Consider the following 24,032-nt stretch of genomic DNA (forward strand, 5'->3'; position numbering starts at 1 on the left):
TCGATTTGCCAACGAGGAAGTGTGCTTGGCCCATCAGCGAACTCCCCCCAGTATGTTGAGCAGCTTGGAGCTCCGCCTGAGAGTATCCCTGATGTGTATGCATTCCCCACACATCTTCAACTGAACTCACTGGAACAAATGTCCAGACAGGATTTGATTGCAGCCCAAGCTCAAGACCCTTTGATAGAACCTACTATAAAAGCTTTAAAGAGCGGAACATGGCCAAACAACCCTGAGTTGCTGCCGATGAAAAGAGAGATGAGGAAATTAGTCATGACTCATGGATTACTCCATCGCGTGAGTACAAGTCATACTGGAGGAAAGATCCATCAGCTAGTGCTACCTGCAAAGTTCAAAGCAATGGTACTAAAGTCAATGCATGATGAGCTAGGCCATTTAGGAGTCGAGAGAGTGGCTGATTTGATCAGAAGCCGATTTTTCTGGCCAAAGATGTTAACTGATGTCGAACAATATGTGAAAAACTGTGGAGAGTGCGTTCTCAGGAAAACTCCATGTCGCAGAGCTGCACCTTTGCACCAGATTTTGAGTTCTGGGCCTATGGATTTGGTCTGCATCGATTTCCTTTCAATGGAACCAGACTCAAGAGGAGTGAGTAATGTGCTTATTATAACAGATCATTTTACAAGATATGCCCAAGCTTTCCCCACGCAAAATCAAAAGGCTCTCACAGTTGCGAAAGTGTTGGTGGAAAAATTTTTCGTGCATTACGGCATGCCATCCCGGATACATTCTGATCAAGGTAGAGACTTTGAGTCTCGTCTCATTAAAGAACTGCTAAAGATTCTAGGAATAAAAAAATCAAGGACCACTCCATATCATCCACAGGGTGATCCCCAGCCCGAACGCTTTAACAGAACACTGTTGTCCATGTTGGCCACACTCAACCATGAAAAGAAACGACAATGGAGTCAGCATGTGATACCTCTTGTGCATGCGTATAACAGCACCAAGTCAGATGCCACGGGGTATTCACCATATTTTCTGATGTTCGGGCATGAGGCCAAACTTCCCCTGGATGTATGTTTTGGGACATGTCCAAATGGAAGTGGTGACCAACCTCATTCTTCCTATGTCGCCAAACTGAAAGAGAGTCTGCAAAGAGCCTACAAGATGGCTACAGAGGTTTCCGACAAAAGGCATCAGCAAAACAAAAGAATCTATGACAAGAGCCTTCGTTTTCACAATTTAGAGCCTGGTGATCGAGTTTTGCTGAAGAATCTTGGATTAAAGGGCAAGCATAAGTTGGAGAATCGCTGGTATGAGGTTCCTTATGTGGTGGTGAATAAGATGCCAAACTTGCCTGTTTATAGAGTAAAGCCAGAGAAGGGGAATGGAAAACTCAGAACTTTGCACAGAGATAATATCCTTCCCATCGGAGATCTTGTGAGGATCCCAGTGTTGGATAACACAGAGGATGTGCCAAGGAGAGCGGTCACGCGAAGCCGTGCTTTCAACAAACACAAAAGAAACACCACAGACCACCATGCGTCAAGGGAGTCAAGTGCATCAACGGACTCTTCTGATCTGGAGCACGGGCGGCCAATGAGGCCTTACAGGAGGTTTGTGGAAGAGATTATCCAAAGGAGGGAAAGACACAGTGCTAATGAATTAAAGCATCTGGAAGTCACCAATTCATCAGAAGGGAGTCACTCTGAGAGAGACAGCTTGCCTGAAGATCCTGGTCCGGATGTTGCTCTTGAGACTGATCCTGAACCAGAGCCCATCTCCAGTGAAGATGAACAACCTCAGCCGAGCCGTCCTAAGGTACATGTGACACCAAAACTAACTAGGCCTAAAAGAACTTTGAAACCAGTTATGAGACTCACCTATGATGAGCCAGGAAAAGCAAAAGATCAGCCTATTACCATCATTCATAGAGGTGTAACAATAAAAATAGGTAAACCTTAGTATAGGTTTATTATATGGATTCTTGCCGCTTTTGAGTAGAACAGTGAAGGTTAATCATACCAATCTGATGAGGACATCAGATATTTAAATGGGGGAGGGTGTAACCCTGTTAAAAAAATAAATATTGTTAAATATGAATATGTATTAATGGATAAGTTAGTTTGAGAGTTTACCTCTAGTAGGTTACTGTTATAAAAAATGTATTAAAAATGTGAGAGGTACAGTGCATGAAGGTTAAAATGGTTTACGTGCCTTATAAATAAGATTAAAACCACATAAATGTACATTGTTAAATATTTTATTTTATTTTGAAGGAGTTCATGTGGAAGAGGAAAAAAGATTGAGAGAGTGATACTGTTCATTCATTGGTTTGTGATGTCAGGTGATAGGCTCCGTCAGGTGTGAGTGGATGCGAGAGTTTGTTTTTTTTGTAACAAGAAAAATGAGACGGAGAGAGAAGAAAGCGCGAGGACGACACGAGGAGAAGACACAAGAGCGACATATTGCCACAAGTTTGTTTGGATATAACAGTGGAAAGTTTACAGTATCCTAGAGACTGTCTGCTCGATACTCGGAGTGAATACTGAAGCTACTGCTGTGTTTTGAGCCGCTCGAGAAGTTTCAGGTCGGAGCTTCTGTCGAGGCTACATTGTTATTAGCTTAGTCAAGCTACTGAGCTAATTTTAAGTGTGCTGTTAGCGTTCGCTAGTAAAGTGAATGGACTTAGCCGGGAGAAGCTAACACCGTTTCTACATCTGGCTGTGCCTTCAAATCCTGCTGTGGGAGCAAGAGGATTCGGTTTTGGAGAGTGAGATTCTGCGTCGTTTGGACCTCGCCCAGGTTGCCAGAAACGCGCCCTCGCTGTTCGTCAGTCTGCCTTTGGTCTTCACCTGCTGTGTCGCCTTCAGGAAAGGAGCGGGTAACGTTGTTCTTTGGATTGGAGGTAACTTTTCTCTTTATTATTCCTGGATCATTGGAATTGATACGTGGACTCCCTCGCACTCAAAAAATCATCATATCAGGCCTGCAACGAGGTTTATTTTATTTTGCCGGCTGTGTGTGTGTGTGTGTGTGTGTGTGAGTGTGGGCCCACTGAGTGTCTTTGGTTTATTATTATATTATTTCAAGGTTATTGAGAGTAACTAAAATGTGTTAAAGTAACTTGAGTAACCTGGTATTTAAAGTATTTTCTTGCAATTTCAGACTTACATTTATACCTGGTAACTTTCAGGATTGGATATTTTGTTATGTTCATTGTCAAAACCTGAAGTAAATTCCTAATTTGTTATTTTCATAAAAGGGAGTCTTGTGATATTTCTTTTGCTGAACTTTGAGTTGATTATGGTAATTGTCTTTAAGTGAGGTATCATTTAATTTCAATTCCATTTAAATCATTTAAGGAAGTATTTAAGGAATATAAAACAGTTTAAAAGTGTTATAGTTCATAACACATACTCAGTTATACACTATTTTGCCTAGAGTCGTAAGAGTAAAAAAAAATTTAATTCATTTAAGTATATCAGTTCATTGCATAGTTAAAAAATAGAAATCCAACTTATTAACTTAAAGAGTACTAGTAAATTAAAAATAAAATATATTCTTGACGAACCCAAAAGCCTGCTCTTAATAAAAGTTTTGTTGAGAGGAGTGCTACAAGTGTAATTGAACAGCCTCGAGAGATGCAACAAACAAAACAATGTCTCACTCCACTGAGCTGCAGTCATGTCTGAAATTCTATTCGCATGCTATTATAGAGTGATGTGGGATAATTTTATTTACAATTTACTGTGACATTTCGTATTTCAATCTGTTACTTCACATTTATTCCGTACCCTGTTCTTTCCGGCTGCAGTTGTTTAAGGAATTAAAAAAAGGTTCTTGATTTTAGTTTCAAAATGATTACATGGTACTGCTTGGCTCCATGGGAAGACCAGAGGTTGTTGTCAGTTACAGAACAGCAGCACCAAAACTGGAAAGGGATTCGGGGTCCTTCTCAGGAACACACACACACGGAACAATCCACTCCTAAAATTATATAACAATTGACAAAACAAATTCACCATTTCTGTCTCTGAAAGGTTTCGTCTGTATACAGCTGTGAAGCTCTCTGTACTCCGGAAATTTTGTCTTCTGGGACACTACATACATTAATGGACTGCAATTAGTGCAATCATATCATATAATCAATTAAATGCCAGTTTTACATTGATTGTGTATGTAAAACTATGTGCCCAGACTATTAGGTACTCGCACCCTCATTTTAAATTGCATCTGTTAAGTTAATCGACTGTATGCTAACTGTATGCTATTTCATTCAGAGCCTAAAACGTTCTCACTGTACATTCCTTGTAGAGTAATAGCAGCAATCTGTGGATTGTGTGCAACAGGACAATCGGCTATAAAAATACATAACTGTCACATTACATATAGGGAACAGTTCTCCGATCTTGTGCATGTCTTTGTGGATGCGTGAACATGAAAGGCAACAGACGACAGAGCCGAGACTGTCACGAAGATCAAAATCCTGAAGAATCCTGGGAGTCATGGTGAAGGGAGTTTTTGTGAGAGTGCAGGTCGAGACGTAACTGACTATACAACTATATGGCTACATGAGATCCATTATAATTTTACTTGAACAACCTCAGCTTGTGTTTCTTAATCTTTTCTGCTTTCTTGTCCCAGGAGACCAATGTTAAAAGTCCATCTTTTTTCAAATAATCTGCACAGTACAGTGCTTTTATGGAGTTACTATATACTGATATATATCAGTGAAATATATATATAGTTCACTCCTCAAGCTCTATTTTCTAGTATTTTTAATGACAGACCAGATCAGTCTGCCAACTTGGCTGGATGGATGAGCAGACAGTGTGAGAACAGAAAAAAAAGAAGAATAAAAGGCAAACAAAATGATCATGTGGCTTATGTGCAGAACTTGTGCAACTGCGACCACATGCTGGTTCACCTGCCAATCAGTCTTTGTTACTGAGTACTCCTCTGGCGACTGCAGTCAGATGGCGGAGAGGGGCAGGGTGGTTAAACTGTGATTAAAGACGGCCATTTAGAAAGGCTGGGATACAGGGGGACCTTGAGAAGTCAGCCATCTGAAACACTGTTTATGTAGTATTGACTGGCCCACACGCACCGTGTAAATGAACACACATATACACTCCGCGCCAAACATGAACACGTCCTAACAAAGAAAAATAAAACGCAAAGTAAAATAAAACCCACTCAACTTTGACTACTGGCACCAAGAAGTGTTGCAACACTTTCAATCTGAGAGTTTAATTTGCCCCATAAATAGCTGAAGTGAACTGAATGCTCCTTGAAAGCTAAAATTCTTCTTTCTTCTGGCTGCTGTTGCCAGTGAGAAGAGGTTCAGCCATTGTTTTGTTTTTTTTTCGCACCTCCTGTGCAGCTCTGAGAACATTTTGAGTTTGTCTGTGTCTACAAAAGATGGAATGAAACACGTCCCCCTCTTGCAGGCTGACATTATGATTTAGTATGAAAATACACATTTGCTGTAAAATAATCTCACCCAGTGTGGTTTTAATACAAAGCACAAGGGGTGGAGGTGGAACGAGAATATGAGCACGACTGAATTTATGCAGGCACAGTAATGCACATTACATAAACACAAGCTTAAAATATTTAAAGTTATATACACACATACCTTGCTGTCGATCTCGCTGCTGCCCAGAGAGGTCTGGATGACGTAGAGCAGAGCATCTGTCAGGCCGTCACACTCCCTCATCCTTCGTCTCGCCTCCTCACCTGCGGAGCTTACATTCCTGCAACACACACACACACATAAAGACTACTGGTCAGAGTGTGAATGTAAGTGTGTGTGTGTGTGTGTGTGCGTGCGTGCGTGCGTGCGTGTGTTTGCCAAATAGAAAGAGAAAACAAATGGAGAACGAAAGAGAGTTGGTGAGGAGGGGAGATAAGACAGGAAGACAGTTGAAAGAAAAAAGAAAGTTCGTAATGAGAGATGTTGAGAGACAAAGGCAGAGAGAAAGACGGAAAGAGAGAAAGACGGAAAGAGAGGGGAAGAGAGAGACCGGGGAACCTGGCAGCTCTCCCTAAACAATTGAAAAGGGAGCATTAAAATTCTGGATACATCTCAATCTGTGCCCCGAAGGCTTGCTTCAATTTAAAGCACTTGACTTCAGTCCAAAAAAAATGAAAAGGGAAAAAAAGAAAAAAAGCCGCTTTACTCAGGCATTTGGTGCCTGAACTTCACAGCCAACACTTACACCAACGCCGCTTTGATAATTTGACAATATTGTTCCATTTATTATTAGCAGCCTTGCCAATACGATGCATGGAAAGAATGAATAGAATTTTTAATTGAAGTGGAGGTACAGGTGGGTGGTGCTGGGTTGGATTTGTTTGGGTTTCAACATGGAGCTGTCTGTGATACAGAGACACTCAGTACGTCAACTCATTTGTCTGTGTCAATACAATTTAAAATGAACCTGGTATGTGTAGCATGAACTCAACTGAATGTTGTTTTAGAAACTCTGTTGGAGCTCAGTCCTTAGTAAGAATTGTAAATGACAAAAAAAACAACAAAAAAAACAGAAACTAACACTTTCAATAAAAAAGCAACTAAATGTATATAAACATGTATAATGAATTATAGTTTATTATGCAATGTTTAAAATGCTTTACAAAACTGTCCATAAGAAGACATAATGCTTGCTAATGCATGATATCAACAACACTCAGGCACATGAATGTTTGTGTAACATCAGACGATTACATGATTTAAGGTCACTTAACATTATCCCCTGACCAGATCATAACAATGATTATACTGCAGCGAGTGGCTCCACAGGGACACACTGTGATTCTGTATGATTCATGTAAATTAAGAAAAAGAAGAGGATATCATTTTGACATACAGTATACGTTGTGTTTCCCTAGTGCTACAGAGCCAAAAATAACAAGCAGATTTGAACTCAAAAACACACACGCAATTTCACACGCTGGAAGTTCTTCATAAAGTCCCTCAGTCAATCTCAGTCAACCCCAAATGGCATTCAGTGAAACATAAAAGAGATATTTTTAAGTGAGTATAAAGTGTCAGTGTGCGCGTTACGCTGTAGACATCCCTGGGCAAATCAATGTTATAGTACCACAACAAGCATAGTGAAGTGTGTGTGTCTGTGTGCAAAAAATACCCAAGAGACAAGCGTACACATGCAATCTTAAGACCTCATTGTTAAAACCACATTATATCTCCTCAGCTAAGTCACAATCAGCGGAATCAGTTCTTCTCAATTTAGTTGAACAGCGACAATGGAAAGTGACAGTCATATCCTCTAAAAATGTTTTATATATTGAAAGAATATTGTCGCTATTAGTGTAGTGATAGTTGTAGTGCATGGAGGTTTTAAGGTTATTAACTACAATCTTCTGGTGACCATATTGAAAGGGTAAAATTGTTGTCCAAGAGCAGCTGATTGTGATTCTATAACTACATGGCTGTGTCAGTGTTGATTTCTGTGCTGCTTTGATGGATCAGTTTATCACTGAAGGACCAAAACTGTTAGCTTCCTAATCACTGTGTCCACTGTCTTAAACATAACTGCTTTAATGTTACTTCCATAGAGCTGTTTCTTACCGTTTAGATTTTTAAAAAAGGACCAGGGAGTAAGACACACTCAGAAAAGTTTGCAAATATGTCAGTTATCATCCCATTTCATTATAACCTTTAGCTACAATATAGCTGTGTATACATAGCTTATATGTCTCTTTATTTCTCTGTGTTATTGGCTGGTTGTTATAAACTAAACCTTTAATTTGAGAACAGTACTGCAATGAACCTCCATTATGTTGTTTTACTGATAAGGGGGTGTGGTGCCCCCACATCCCCTTATCACCTGGCAAAACAGAGAGCTAGAAATCAAAAGAATTAACAAACCAATTACTGAAGTTCGGTAACACAAGTTGAAACATCTTTCTTTAAAGGTGAAATGTCAACAACAAATGAAGCAGACAATAGCGGCGTGAATGAGGAGACCGCGCGATGGTATGAGTGAATAAGTTCATCCATCACACTGGCGTAATAAAGAGATCACAGCTGTTTCACCAGTCTATCAGATGAGGTCAATCATTTATTGTACTGATGAGAAAGAGAGAAAAAAGAGACAGAAGGGAGGACACAAGAAGTCAATTAAAACTTCACATTCATGGCTCCCCGCTTCCAAGAGAAGGTCAAGTAATTTTCACCCGCTTTGAATGCTAATGGGAAAACAAGCATACGATGGAAGACCCGCTTAGCGGAGACACAATTGTCTGTCAAGTCAATATAAAACAACAGAACAGTGACAACACTTCACCTTGACTAATGTTTAAGCACCAAAGACAGGAGGTGGGTTGGTGAGAAAGACAGAGGGTGGATTATTTATTGCTTTAACGCTCAGCCTTGAATATGCTGACTTCTACTGAGATTTCCATCAAGTTTTTTTTTTTTTCTTTTTTTATCTGATGCCTTGTCATGGGTGGAGGCGAAGGCACTTGGCTGTGCAACATAAATGTTTAACTCAGAGAACTTTCACGAAATGGGAATGTTTTCCTGCATAGATGTATACTGTCAAGACAGAGTGAGTGCTTGAAAAGGTCCTTGCTTCCACTGTTTGTATTATACAGGAAAGTTTGCATGGAGTAGCTGTTTCAACAAGCACATTATACTGCACAAACTTTTTTCTCATGATCAACATCAGTAACATCTGTAACACATGACATTGGCACTGAATATAATATTTTGGAATTTAAGAGGAATGAGCTCCCCCTGCAAAAAGAACCATAGCATTGAACCAGCTACACAAACTGAAATCATAATTACAGGATACCCATCTCACAGAGAAAGAGTCTCCACAAAAAAAAAAAAAAAAAAAAAACATGGTCCAGAAGGATGCTGCATCGTTATTAATGGAAACATTGAGAAAGACAGCTTAACAATAGCTGGTTTCTACAGTTCCAACACTGACTCGCACACTTTCTTTCACTTCCTCTTTTCAGAATTAGCCAACTTTCCCAATTCCCAAATTATTCTAGGAGGTAATTTTAACTCTGTACTAAATCCAGATCTTGATCACTCCGCTATTTCAACATCCCATAACCCCTTCAGCTCCCACAATTAAACAACATATGTCTGACTCACAGATATCTGGAGACAACCCAGAGAAATGAGAATATTCTTACCCTTACCACAAAACATACTCCCACATTGACTGTTTTCTGAACAACAACTCACTTAGAAATAAAATCCAAGATTCAGAGTATTATTATTTCAGACCATGATCCTCTCATCCTTACATTGCTAACAAGAATTCAATCACATCCTCCACCTAGTTGATGCTTTGAGGCTGCTGAAAGTCGAGTATTTTGAACAAGAATGGGCATCCTTTTTAGAAACCAACAACACTCCTGATTTAACCACAAGCACTGTCTGGGAAGAGTCGTACTAAGAGGCATTAAGATTGGAAATCTGTAATTTCATCACTTGTGCGCCTGGATAAGACTACATTCATCAAATGGAGCCATACCCCAGAAAACAAGCAACACAATAATTCAATATAATTTATCTATATAAAACCAGAACAAATACAAAGAATAAACATTCTGCCATTATTTTAACTCTAGATGCTGAAAGGGCATTTATACCAACTATGTACCAGACAGCAACGCAATACGCTTGCTCAGCACTGCCCATTATTAGTGGTCCCCCGTCCACACACCCCTATTTTTATATCTTAATGTTTTTGTGTTTCTGTTGGTTTGTTAGTACTTTTCTTTTGTAACTAATAAAAAGAAGAAAAAAAATGTGAATTCTGTTTTTCTATTATGAATAGAAAAATAGAAAAACTAGCAACTACTGTGTAACATACAGAGTCTTAACTAAAGTGTGCATTACTTCTCTCTTTTCTCCTTCTGGGGATAAAGATAAAACACTGTGGGCCAGTTTGAGACCTTCCAAAGAAGTTTTTTTTTTTTGTTGTTGTTGTTATTCTTGACTAGATTTCCACAGCCAGACCTCGTCATGCAAGCTCAGTTATCCAGTGAAGACTGGGGTATATTCAGTCTGGACCCCACTGCTTTAGTATCGGTTTTAATCCTTTCAGACCAAGAGTTGAAGAAGCAGAATTGAAACTGCATGTTCCATTTCTTGGCTGAATGATATTCAAAACAAATCAAAAATAGCAGAATTTACTTTAGAGAAAATTTCCAGTACATGGTTTGTTTCAGACTAAAATTGTAAATACACACTAATGTCATCCCTGCTAGTGGTGCATTGATCCATTTTGTCTTCTTACTCTGTCCATAGCCGTGCTAAATAACAAGTGAAGCTAGATCACTGTAGAATCCACTGAGGTTTGCAAAATAGAAAGTAGTAATTCTTTATGTTTTTACATGGACTCCTTCTGGACTCTTGTTTGGTTACATCCAAAATGTTACATCCTTAGTATATCTGTTCTGGTGTTACTTCTGGTCTTTCTTTGTTTTTCCCCCCTCTGTAATTATCTGCCCTGCCCTGATGTGTTTCACCTGTTCCCTATTACCTCGGCCTCCCTTGTGTATTTGAGTATGTGTGTTCCCTTTTCCTGTGTTTGTTCCCCTGTGCTCCTATGGATTTGCCTCCTTTGTTGTTTTGTTCATGTAAAGGTTCTTAGTTTCCTTTGAGTTCAATTTTTTTTCAAAAAGAGTTCCTGCTTGCATTGACTCTTGACTCCTGGCCTTGTTTTCACATTATTTGTGTGCGTGTGTATATATATATATATATGTGCGTGTGTGTGAATGACAGTGACTAAGTGACAGTAAATCTCCTTTAAATTTAACTGGTAATCTCAACTATTTAACAAGTCAATTACAGGCTTACACTTCAACCTATCAGATGTCAGCCCTCATTAATTCAGTCTAACCTATTAGTCTGCATCATTAAATAATTACCTACTGAGCAAAAAGACACAGAACTTGATTAAGCGACCCAAGTTGTTATTTTAGCTCCAGTGAAGAAACAGGAAAGAGCCCTTGATGCCAGTGCTAAAGAACAAGCCATTTCCTGACTTTACCTCAGGATATTTGGGAAAAAATACATTGCATACTATTCCACCAATGAAGACATTCACCATGAAATGGTAATATTCAGTCATTTCTGTTATTTCCAAAATCTAATAAACAACATTTGGGTTATTCTCCTGGGAAATTTTGGAAGGAAACATGGAGAGAACTGTGGCATGAGCCCTCTTTCAGGAAAAACAAATTAAAAACAAATTAAAATATTTATTGGAGTGCTGCTGGGCCAGCATCATTAAAAGTGCAGAGAGACACAAAAATGTCTTTTTTTTGGAACAAATGACAACAAAAATAAGAGAATGAACAAAGTGAAAAAAATGTTGACGGAATTCAGTGCATGTGTAAGACAGCACAATTAAACCGAAATGAAGATTAGATATATCAGAAGTGACAAATATAAAATATAATTCTTCACAGGCAGCTTCGGTTAACTTACAAAAGCTGTGTCATGTCAAGAAACTTTTAGAATAGGACTAGTGACCATTTATACTGTCACAGTAAGACTCAAGTATTATCATATAACTTTTTGTCAGGAGCACCCCTGTGGCTCAGGGGTTAAGAAGTCGAATATGAACCGAAACATCAGGTTGTTAACATCTCACTGATATTAATTGATAAGAAGCATCCACACAGTGAAGAAAAAGTTCAATAACAAGCTTCCTGGTATCTACACGAAGTGGCTTGGCAGTGATTTAAGTGTGGCAGAGATTAATATGCTTTTCACCAATTACACAATTTAAAAGACATTAGACAGATTAGACATTTTTCATTTGACATTGATTTGACAGTGTACGTCAGAAAATTAGCTGAGAGTCACAGAGCAAATCACACATTAGTCACTTTCAGTAGTTTTGGTTGTTTGAAGATTCATGCAGCACAGTACAGGAAAGATGCGAACATGAGTGAATCCCAGGCAGATGGCTCTCTGATGTTGCTCAAGGAACAAATGACCACTGAGTGATTTTGTCTCAAACAGCTGGTGTGCGGTGGCTATGCACAAGTGCCTGACCATTTGTGTGTGTGTGGGGGGGGTGTGGGTGTGTAGGTGTGTGTGTGTGTGTGTGTTTGTGTGAGAGAGACGATACATGCAGCAGAGGGTCATCACCAGATGGCACACATGCATACGAACCAATTAATATGAATGGAATAAATATTCCTTTGTGGCCACACACTCCGCATTCTTGATTCATCTAATAACTCACCCTATTGCTCACCCACATCTGTGGGTACCTGAAAAGAAACAAACTGAAAGTATTGAAACACACACACACATACAAACAGTGTGTACAGCGTCAAGGCAGTAGGTAGCTTTCTTTCTCTGGCTTGGCTGTAAACCAACAACCTGCAGGGAGGTAAACAGCACCTGAATGGAGGAGATGGAAACCCCTCTACAGCACACCTTGTGTCTGGCCTGATAACACTGCATGTGTGTGCATATGTGTGAACAGGGAGGGACCCTTAATTCCCACCATCCGATTAGACAACATATGGGTCCATCAGCATCATTACCTGCTTGGCCCACATTAAAAATATGACACATGAACACACACACACACACACACACACGAAAATACACACATTCACACACAAGCACACAGCCCCAAATCACAACACCTGATGCCCTGACAACAGTTCATTGCCATTATCATACACAACTCCCCCATGCCAGATGTGATTTCTGAGATTGATTCATTTTAATACCTTTGCTTTTCAATGGGACTCAAATGTGTGTGCGCATATATGTACACTCATGCAACATGCTCACGTACACCAAGACTCACACATACATTTAATACGTACATATACATACCCAAATGTGAGCTCACATAAAGAACACACACACAAATAAGCACACACTGACACACAAGTGTATGTAAAGGCATGTAACATTCTCGTGTATTACACAGACACACAGGCACACACAGTGAAAGGGGTAATGAGAGAGGTGAGAGGTCTGAAATTGAGCTGAGGTACACTGGGAGCTGAACATTGTGGCCTTGTGTCATTTTAACCTCCCAGAACAGATAGTGAGATAGAAAACAACCCTGGAGAGCAGCAGAAACACCTTCATTACTCCCTGTGTCTCAGCTCCCTTCTTTGAGATCCTGTTAGTCTCTTCTTCTCATTGTTCTATGTTCTCTCTCTCTCTCTCTCTCTCTCTCTCTCTCTGTTCTCATCTCTTCAACTTTTAGCCATCTCTGCTCTGCTGTCCTCCTTCTCCTTTGCCAGCTCTTACAATTTGATCTCTAACTTCACAGTATGGAGCGGTGCACTGACAGCATCATTTGTCTTCCCCCGCACCTGCAGAGGTACACAAACACGCACACACACACACTAAAGTATTATAAACACCTTAGTGAGTTAGGAAATAATAAACTTGACATAAAAATCGAACGTCACAGGCAAAACTGATAACTTAGCCTCAAAAGTTTAAGGCAATGTATCTTGTTTTGGGATAAATAAATAGTCCTATATTAAGTAAACCTCCGGTGTGCTGTCTTATCATGAACAACTTTAAATGTATTATTTTACATAATCATCCTCAAATCACAAAATATAGTTTCCACAAATCCATACTGGTACCATGCACTTATTAAGATAGATGTCTATTTCAAGAGTTTTTTGATATCAAAGTCTCCTGTCACCACCACAGTACAGAGGAGGTGAATGGAACTTTAGGAATTCTATGTGCTGTATAGGCAAAGAACTTAAAAATAACATAAAAAAAAAAACCTCAACAAAAAAGATTTTTCCAGTCTGCATCAATATAAACCAAAAGGCTTTTCTTGTGATTTGAGTGAACTACCTCTTTCCTCTTCCACTATTTAAATACGATGAACTTCGAAAATTGGGCCCGATACTGTACTGTATAGGTATGACAAAACCTTAGACATGCATGACATGTAATGAAAAACCATTTCAGTTCATTTGGCCTTAACAAAACAGAAACCTCTAAAGAAAATTCAATCAATTTGTTTATTTTAGATTTTCACAGATTACCTAGTCCATTTAACGTACAAAACTCATTATCTGTGATGCACAAGCTGCTACCTGACTGCAAGTGAAAATGAATTTCATAGATATTACACAGAGGAATAACATAATCACATTTAATGATAATTCTATCTAAACAAAGATATTTTTGATATGTCAGCGGTAATAACCTACGCTGTACCACGCTCTCAGTCTCTATATAGGTGTACAGATTTGCTATAGTTGACAATATAATGCAATCCAAAACCAAATGCAATAATGCAAAACGGCCTGAAAATCACCATAGTTAAATCAGAATTGCTCTGACACTGACTCAACTCAGAAAAAATAAAAACATAAAAAAAATAAAATAAAATCTCCCAATGTAATATTTATTACAAATGCAAAGCTATTAGTGGACTGAATTAGATTTGTACAGGTGTTTGTGATATTGAGTTATTCTGTATAATCATCTTGTCCTGCACCACAGGTCCCCATGGCAGTTCCCACGCTGTTCCATTAAGAATGCCAACAACAAAAGCCACAGAGGTTTAAAACAACAAAAAACACTACACTGACTTTTACCTTCCCACTGCTTATTTATGCTACATTTGTCTCTAATTGCACCCAAGAAATATACCAGCTGTAGTTAAATTTTAGAATAGAACTCAAAGGTGGTGTACTTCACAATATGGTACAACATCACCTCTAGCAGCCTAACACCTATGTTAGGATGCTATTTGTGGACTTCAGCTCCTGGGCATCCACATTTCCTCTGACCTCTCGTGGTCCGTGAACACTTCACACCTGGTGAAAAAGGCCCAACAATGGCTCTTCTTTCTCAGGAAGTTGAAGCGGGCTGGACTCTCTTCTCAGCTGCTCGCAAACTTTTACAGGGCCACAATCGAAAGCATCCTGTTCCTCAATGTGACAGTGTGGTATGGCAGCTGCACAGCACAGGACAGGAAGGACTTAACCCGGGTGGTGAAGACAGCACAGGGAATTGTAGGCTCTCGGCTACCAGATCTGGACTCAGTTTACGCTGCTCAAGTCCAGAAAGGGGCCACGCACTGTTTGTACCGCTTCCATCAGGAAAGCGGTACAGGAACATTAAAACAATCACCAACAGACACACACACACACACACACACACACACACACACACACACACACACACACACACACACACACACACACACACACAGTCTCTCAAGTCAGAATCTTGAATCAAAGCAGCAAAGATACAGAAATGTAAAACTATGGTGCTATCATGTTGAGGATATTTTTACTGTTGAAATAAATAACTGATACAGATTAATTAGCCTTAAAAAAAAAAAAAAAAAAAAAAAAGAAGTGCCAATAACCAATTATAACTAGAATTATGCAAATTTCCAGCTACTTAATATTTGAATTACTTGTTTTGAATGGTTAGAAAATCCACAATTGTGCAAGCTAGTATTCATACTTAAAGTGACCATAAATGGAACAGTGGCTAGAGCAACTGGAGCCTTTGCTTTGGTATGTTAATTGCATACACATGCACAGGCACACAATGTAACACCTTGCACACAAAATGATTTGAATATGCATAAAAACCTGTTTGTAGCATCTTCAGAATGGCTTTGAAATGCTTTTGAGAGACATTCAATAGCCGGAGATAACCATTTGAAACAACTTGAGAGGAGCTCTGCAAAGCAAGTGGGGTGAGGTTTAATCCAAGCGGCTGCTGGTGGTTGATTGAGTGCACAGCTCAAAGAGAGCAATGGCCTGGTGGACATGCAGTTTTCTTTTTTTTTTGTTTTTTTTCCTAAACCGTCTCAGCTCTCTGTGGAGTTGGTGCGAGTGTGTGTGTGTGTGTACATAGATGCACAACTGCTGTTTATGGGATCAAAGATCAGAGTTCCTTTTCTGTGCTATCCAAATACAAGTAACAGGTTTGTTCCTGGAATTTTGCTATGTTCAAAGACCTTATTTTCATATCATCCCTAATTTAGGGATAATAAAGACTGGTGCAAAATCAAACTGCATGGTAAATTGTCAAATGTAAAATTTTAATGTCTGTGCTAATTTCCCAGAATTATCAAAAGCTGATTTTGAAAACTGAAGTGAACTTGGAAATTGATCTACCATTATTACATTAGATGTTGATTTATTTTTTAACACACTCAAATTGCAAGACTTAGATTACATTGGATTTGCCAATGTAGTTGCGTCTTCCCTTATTTCCTTACTTGATGTATTGCTTAAATTAATAACACAAGACCTGATAATCTCTTTGCAGAGCTGCGTTCTTCTGCCACAATCTGCCATTTTGTCCCTTATTTTCATTTTAATTTTAAATCTTCTTTGAAAGCAGTTTGATTGAAATGCTCATTCTTGGTCTGGACTACAACTAGGCTCAAATGTTCGCAACGTTTTTGTCATCTTATCTTCTGATGACTTAAAAAATACTAAAAGTGTATTTGTTAACTAAAACTAAACTGTGCTTTTTCTTCATTTTCTTTGGCTAACTAAAACTTTAGTAAAAATAAAAAGCAGGAGGTTAGATGGCTAAACTCTCATGACCTGGCACGCAGGTCCTTTTGAAGAATAAACTGAATGCAAATGGTATAACTGACCTGTTGAACAGCCCAATGTACAAATACCAGTAAACGGAAATGTGTATATTGTGTAGCTAACATGCTTACAACTGCAGGGGGAGTGTGCACAAGACTGCACAAGACCTCTAAATAATCCTTGACAGCAAACAAGCAAAAAATTATTCAGAAGAGCCAAGAGTACTTTGATGATTGTGCAGCACACACTTTGAAAGCTGGCGGCGGATGGGCTACAACAGCAAAAGATCATGTCGGGTTCCACTCCTGTCATCCAAGAACAGATATCTGAGGCTGCAGTGGGCACAGGCTCACTAAAACAGGACAGTTGAAGACTGGAAAACGAAAGTCTGGTCTGATGAATCTGGATTTCTGCTGAGGCACGCAGATGGTAGGGTCAGAATTTGGCATCGACAGCATGAATCCACGGACCCAAACTGCCTTGTGTCAGCAGTCCAGGCTGGTGGTGGTGGTGGTGTAATGGTGTGTGGCATGTTTTCTTGGCACACTTCAGGTCCCCTTAATACCAATCAATCATTGTTTGAATGCCATAGCCTATCTGAGTGTTGCTGACCAGGTGCATCCCATTATGTCCACAATTTAGCCATCCTCTGATGGCAACTTCTAGCACACTGGTTTCATGAACATGACAATGAGTGCAATGTACTTCAATGGCCTTTTTGCCATAGAGTGAATGTAAAGTAGAAATAATTATATTATGATAATTATTATTAAAATGGTCAGTGAGTATATTATCACTTAAAGTAGGTAGTTTTTCACACCCTGCTAATTTGACTGATACACACATGCATGAACACATGTAATGTTATGTCTGCATATCGGAACTGACAACCATTATTTTGAAATTATTTTATTACTAATCTATTTATTTGTTTTTATTGGCATAGGATTAGGACTTTTTGTATTGGTGTTAATGCACAGGTACTGAATATAGTGATATAAAGCATATTCTCACAGTTTTAGGAAATGTAACTTTTCCATGTGATAAATCCCATTTATTTGCTGAGTTTATCAGCGATGACTGACTGAACTTCTAAAACACCATGATCTACAAAGCTGCAAGTCTTCTTTCAATTATTTCAAGCTTTAACAACTAAGGAGCATATTTTATCAGCACAATGCACCACAAAGAAAATCTTGACACACAATGTACTCATACAAGTGGGGGAGTAGTTGCTATGGTTACCAGCACAAGTTAATGAGAGAGGGAGAGTTGTATGGGGGAGATTATCATAGCAAAACTGTTTACAAATGTGAATGAAGAGTTGTGTAACTGATTTGTAAATGTGTATAAGAATCTCTCAATGCGAACTGAGATTCGTGTAGTGTTCACAAATCTGCAAATGTAATCAAGTTAAGTCAAGTCAGTTTTGTTTATTTTTAGCACAAAATTGTAACAAAGGTTATCTGAAGGCACTTTTCATATAGAGTTGCCAATTAACCTAATGTGCATGACTTTGGATTGTGGCAGGAAGCCGGAGGACATGGAGGGAGAGAGGCCTCCCTGAGTTGTAACTAATGACTTGTTGGTATTTCCAACTCATAGAGCAAATGACTTTTCAGCCATTAACATCTATGTATGCATTTATAGATTTTTCTCTGCATTTACAGTCTCAATATGCTTGCAAATGTGACTTTATTATTATTATTATTTTTTTTTTTTTAAATTTACGGTCCTGATTACGCAGACAAATTCTGAATATACATTTGCAGATTCCTGCACATATCAATTCTCCACTCACATTTGTAAATAGCTGTGCTACAATAATGGCCACCACAGAGCAAGAGTGAATGAGTGAGAGGGAGAACTACAGTGCACAGAGTATTGTTTATAGGTTTTGATTATATACACTTGCATACTCTTGTTGACATAATGCATTCCCTAGGCCCTTACCCTGCCCGTAATCTCAACCTAATTCTAACCTAAGACCAAGTCTTAATGCTCAAACAGCCCTTTGAAGGTGTGTCAGAAATTGAGGACTAGCCAAAATGTCTTTACTTTTCCAAAATGTCTTCACTCAGTAAGGTATTTAAGTCTGGTAAAAAAATGGTCCTCACAAAAATAGAAGTACAAGTAAACACGCACACGCACAGAAAGAGTAAACATGCACTGTGGAATTTAATAAAATCCATGGCAAATTATGCGTACTACTACTGCAAGAAATCAATAACATGACAATTTGATCTATATACTCTTGATACTATATTATTTCCCTAGAATAAAGTGGAAACACATACAGTATGTCTAGCATGTTGCTGTTGTTTCATAAATAAATGTGAGATGAGGGAAAAGAGAGAGGAAGGAATAAAAAGTGCATTTACCTGAGGCAGCCTGTAGCATTGCGCAGCACCTGGGAGGTATGGAGATGGAGCTTGCGGTCATCATGGTGATTGGGGGACGAGTCCCAGTTAGAGTGGGGTATGATGACGCTGTTGGTCAGAACGGCCAGGGCATCCTGGATGATCGGCATCTTTAAAGCGTCACATGATGACAGGTTCCATAGCACACCTTTACACACAAAGAAACACACGTTAAGGAAGTAATTTATTTTTGCATGTTTTTTGTAAAAAAATAATTTAAGAATACAGTGGTCCCTCGCTATAACGTACAGCATACAGTACAGAATGCGTTCAGCTTGCCAAATTTACATAAATCTTCAATTGCTAGCAGTGTGACTCTGAAGTGCTGTACTGTATGTTTGCAAGTTTTCTCCCCAACAAACCCCACAATGTCGATGAAACGTTCTGCACCGTCAAAGGCACCTGCGGTAGAACCCAAAAGGCAGAGGAAGGTGCTAACCATCTCACAAAAAGTTGGACTTCTGGACATTCTATAATACTGGACTTATTTTTCTACGAAGGTTTGAACTTTGAGAGTGTTTAAACGAGAAAACATCTATAATAATTATAAAAAATAAAGCTAACTGCTTCACGGTTTTCGCCTATTGTGGGTTATTTGTAGAACGTAACTCCCACGATTAACAAGGTACCACTGTACTTTGGAGAACACAAAGCAAAGATGTAATTAATATCAAAATGAATGTGTCTGCAATTATAAAAAATACTTCATGATACAAATATAATTTGACAACAGACAGTAATTTAACTTTGTCCTGGTAGTACTCATAAAGTACAAAACTTCTAACAAGACTCCAAAAACACTTCATATTCATCTGAATCAAAGATCTTGCACCAGCTCAAATTTCCTGCCCTGCAACATTTTAAATATCCTGGCTACAGTGCTAATGATATAATTACTATAAACCACAATGCTACCTTATTTCAGGACTTTATGTGAATGGAAAAATGTATACAATGATACAATGATTATTCTAATTATTTGATAGGTATGTGTTTTTCAAGATCTGTCATATACATTCTTTTCTACAGTGCACAGCATGATTCATGTATTTTTAACATTCTTTTTATTTATGCTTTTGTTAGAACAGCACTCCCCTTTGCTTTTTCACCTCTTAACTCCCAATCAGCGTCAACTTTCCATGTGTCAATTTTGTCAGCACATAGTTTATGGAATTTGAAAGCAAATAGATCAGTTAACCTCCCAGAGATGTCACAGGAAAGACATTTGCTCGGAATTTTGTGAGGACATTCCAGTTTAAACCTAGACTTTTCTACTGCACCTGGCACATCACAATGAAATGTAGATGCACTTCAGGACTGGGAATGCAGATTGAAAATGACTCTTTGAGGAAGGCACTCACTCTTTTATTGTGGAATCTGACTTTACAAAACACCTGATACTTGTGATGTCTGAGGAAATTAATTAGATTGTTGGTCTAGGAGAAGAGCCAACTGTCCAACCAGTGCATCATTTATCACATTGTATGAGGGAGAACACAGACACACACATACAGTATGTACACAAATACACTCTAAGCATATGCAGAGACATATAGCTGATGTATGCAACCATATACACACATACACACACATGCACACACGAGGTGGCAGAAAAACTTGCAAGTCTGTATGTATATTCAATCAAGAACACATACTGTACACACACTCGCATGCATGCTATTGTAACATTTAATCACATACAGTATGGGCACATGCACACATTCAAACAAACACATTTTCCTTCTTCTTGTCAGATGGAATACCAGATGCCTCTTCGCAGACAGATGACAGCACTAGCCTTGTTGGTCAGCTATGACACACTCATGAACATGCAAACCACACATTCATGCACTTGTACACACACACACACACACACACACACACACACAGACAGGCTTCATCAGCATTCTTCCATTGTTAATATGTTGATTAGTCCCTGCTGCTTCCACTGGTCATCCATACCAACAGAGCAAGAAATACAAAAACACATATCGTAACAAAATAAGATACAAATGTGTGAAACAGAGGGTGACAGAGATGCAAGACACAAAAATAGAAAACTAATCAGAGGGGAAGAGAGCTGTGTATTTGGTTTAGGAAGACATGAACAGATTGAGACAAGAGAGGAAACATGCAACACGTTTTAATTTGACAAACTATAAAAAGCTGCGGTGCTGAAGGTCACTATCTCTCACATGTTTGGTGTCAGACTCCAGATGTCTCAGGTCCCAGATGACAGATGCCATTCACTCGCACAGTTACCACACAAATAAAATATGGGCACAACTCAAGACACTCTGCGCTCTGTATGCAGTAGATTGTGTTCATAAAGGCTGTCAGCCGGCTGAAAGATGTCCTGCTCGGTCCACAATACATTATGCACATTCCAATTCTTGCTCAGGTCTTGTTAGATGTGACTGTAAATGAAACATAAGGGCAGCAGGGAGGCACAGAGTAGTGATTAAAGATACTGTCTGTCATCTGAAACGACAGCAGTATTGCAACTGAGCAAGACACAGAATTCCTGAACACTCTGGGGAGACTGCTCTGCATCTAGGTCTGTACTTTGACTTGAAAACAAAAAAACAAATCAGAAAAAACTATAAATAACTTGAAGAGTACACTGAAAATAACGCTACAGGATTTTCTCAGCCGGTGTCCAGCATATAGAGTAATCCAAGACAAAAGGTATTGTGTTAAAAAGATGGAAAAGAAGAAAAGGGCAACGGCAAGATGTGTCACTAAAAATGGATATGTGTTAAGTCTCATAATCTTTACTTTCACTAATACACGAATTGCCATGCAATGGCAGTCTTTATGCCTTATCAAATACTGCACTAGTGTCAGTCATACTGACAATCTGCAAATGGCAGACAAAGGGATGGGAGGAAAGTCAGGCCAAGGCAGGGAAGGACAGCAGAAGAGAACAGCAGACGTTACAGTAGGAGGAACAGAAAAGGTTACAAAACAAGAAGAGAAATGCAAGCCATGGACAGAATAAAGAAAAAAAAAACATAGCAATGCTAATGAGCAGATAGATTAATTTCTAATTAAAGTTATTATTCTCAAATTGATTTCTAAATATCCAAGAAACCTCCAAGATTACTACCTTTTTGTGGGTTACGTGGAAACAATTAACCAAATTTAATTGTGAGACAAACCAAAAAAAGATGAAGTCAGACTGAAAGAATATTAATTGGAGTCCAATGTAAGAGAAAAAAAGACAAGCTTCACCAATTATAAAACTGAAGCATCGAGACAAAAAAATGTGTGAGAAAAGTTGAAAAAAAAAAGAAGGCAAGGGACAGAGTGAAAGAGGATGACAATTTGAGTGTGTGCTCGAGAGGACAAGAAGAGGAGGGTGATAATAAGGCGATGACCTTGTACGCTGTTTGGCAGCAATCAAGTGCTCATGCTCAGGCTGCATGTGTGTGGATGTGTGTGCCCTGCGTGTCTGTGCGTGTGTGTGTGTGTGTGTGTGTGTGTGTGTGTGTGTGTGTGTGTGTGTGTAGGAACATGGCAACATTTGCCTTCATTTTTACTAATCAGCCTCTTGTTTCATATCTCGAGTCGTTTTCTTTTTTTCCTCTCAGACTCTCTCCTCTCATTGGGTCTTTTCAAACTGAGGTAAAAGCTCCACAAAGACACACATGCACAGATGCATTTTTTGCCCCCCACCATCCCCCCACAGCAAAGGTGAAGACACACGTATTGGGGCAAAAAATGATGAGTCTACAACAAACTGTCTGCTGGCAGACAAAAAAAGGCACTCACCTGCTTTGCTTTGATTTTTACAATAAACACACACAAAAATAGAAACACACGCACACACTGAGGTTGTAAAAGGGTGAGGTAAACATGGAGGTAAACATGGGGTGGAAAAACGTTTTTGGACACCATGGACGTTGTTAGGCCTATTTTAGGGGGGCTTGAGCCCTCCTAAAATGTCCTTAAGCCCCCCCAAACAATCTGGGGGGAGTCAAGAATAGTTAACAACCATATTTCTGGTTGTTTCTATGAATTCAGTGTAAATTCAGAGCGACATAGAAAGCGCCAATCCAATCCGCTTTTTCATTGAGAGAAGGTTAATATTAACGATAATCCAGTCAATGTTTTGCTGCTCCCTTGAACAGGAAATCAAGGCGATGCGCTGCTTCAGTGAGTCAAATACATTCTGTGTAATGTATTTGACTCACCGAGAAGATGCCTGTGTTAATAAAAATCCATTCCACGTTTTCACTATTTACCTTTCACTGGTACGCTGCACAGACTGTACAGTAGTGACGGTACTGACAGACGTTTGTTATGATTAAAATGAGCGCCACTGCTATGAAATGGATATTCAGAGGTTTCTAAAGAAGGAAGTAAGTCATCGTGCTGGAGGTAGTAATTAGTTAACTCCAACAGTACAGAGTCCCTTGTCAGTAATAAACCAAAATATCCTTCTAGTTCTGACAAATAAAACCTGGCCATCAGCCATCATGTTACCAATTTAACATTCTGTGATTGCCTAGCCAAATGGCAAGTGCAACTGTTTCCAAATCCTAGTAACGTCCCTGTTGGACACCCTTAAAATTTTACACAATCTCAAATATGATCATGAAATATTTGCAGAAAAATTGTTTGTATTTCACAAGGTGTGCCTGCATCAGACAGACACAAACAAAACAAATGATTTTGTTTGTTTATTGTTATCAAGAAAAAAAATAGCAAAACTAAATTCTTGATCGTGTCAACATGTCAGTTCTCAACGTTGGTATCAAAGTTAACACACACACACACAGACAGGCTTCATCAGCATTCTTCCATTGTTAATATGTTAATTAGTCCCTGCTGCTTCCACTGGTCATCCATACCAACGGCTCACGTGATGTCATTGGCAGTTTCCCCTGCACATGCGGGTCAGGATGCGGTCATTTCTCGCTGAAGACACTCTTGGATGCCCAGATCTTGGTTTGTCTTCCAAGCTGTTTGTTTGTTTATATTTCTGCAGTGTATATCCAACTGCTGAAGGACTGCATCTGTACTTTCTGGCTATCTGATGGCAGCTGTACCCTTCCTGGCTGA

General features: G+C 39.1%; 1 protein-coding gene across 1 annotated transcript in view; it reads right to left on the reverse strand.

The window, feature by feature from the left end:
- ctnnd2a (catenin (cadherin-associated protein), delta 2a) overlaps positions 1-24,032 on the reverse strand; it is a 291,359-nt gene that overhangs the window by 48,423 nt on the left and 218,904 nt on the right. Inside the window, exons 16-17 of the mRNA XM_041066353.1 lie at positions 18,927-19,113; positions 5,606-5,723 (exon numbers count right to left, since the gene is read on the reverse strand). Of these exons, the coding sequence (XP_040922287.1) occupies positions 5,606-5,723; positions 18,927-19,113 (305 nt within the window). The remainder of the gene's footprint in view (positions 1-5,605; positions 5,724-18,926; positions 19,114-24,032) is intronic.

The sequence above is a fragment of the Toxotes jaculatrix genome, chromosome 20 (assembly GCF_017976425.1).
Source record: "Toxotes jaculatrix isolate fToxJac2 chromosome 20, fToxJac2.pri, whole genome shotgun sequence".
NCBI lineage: Eukaryota > Metazoa > Chordata > Actinopteri > Toxotidae > Toxotes > Toxotes jaculatrix.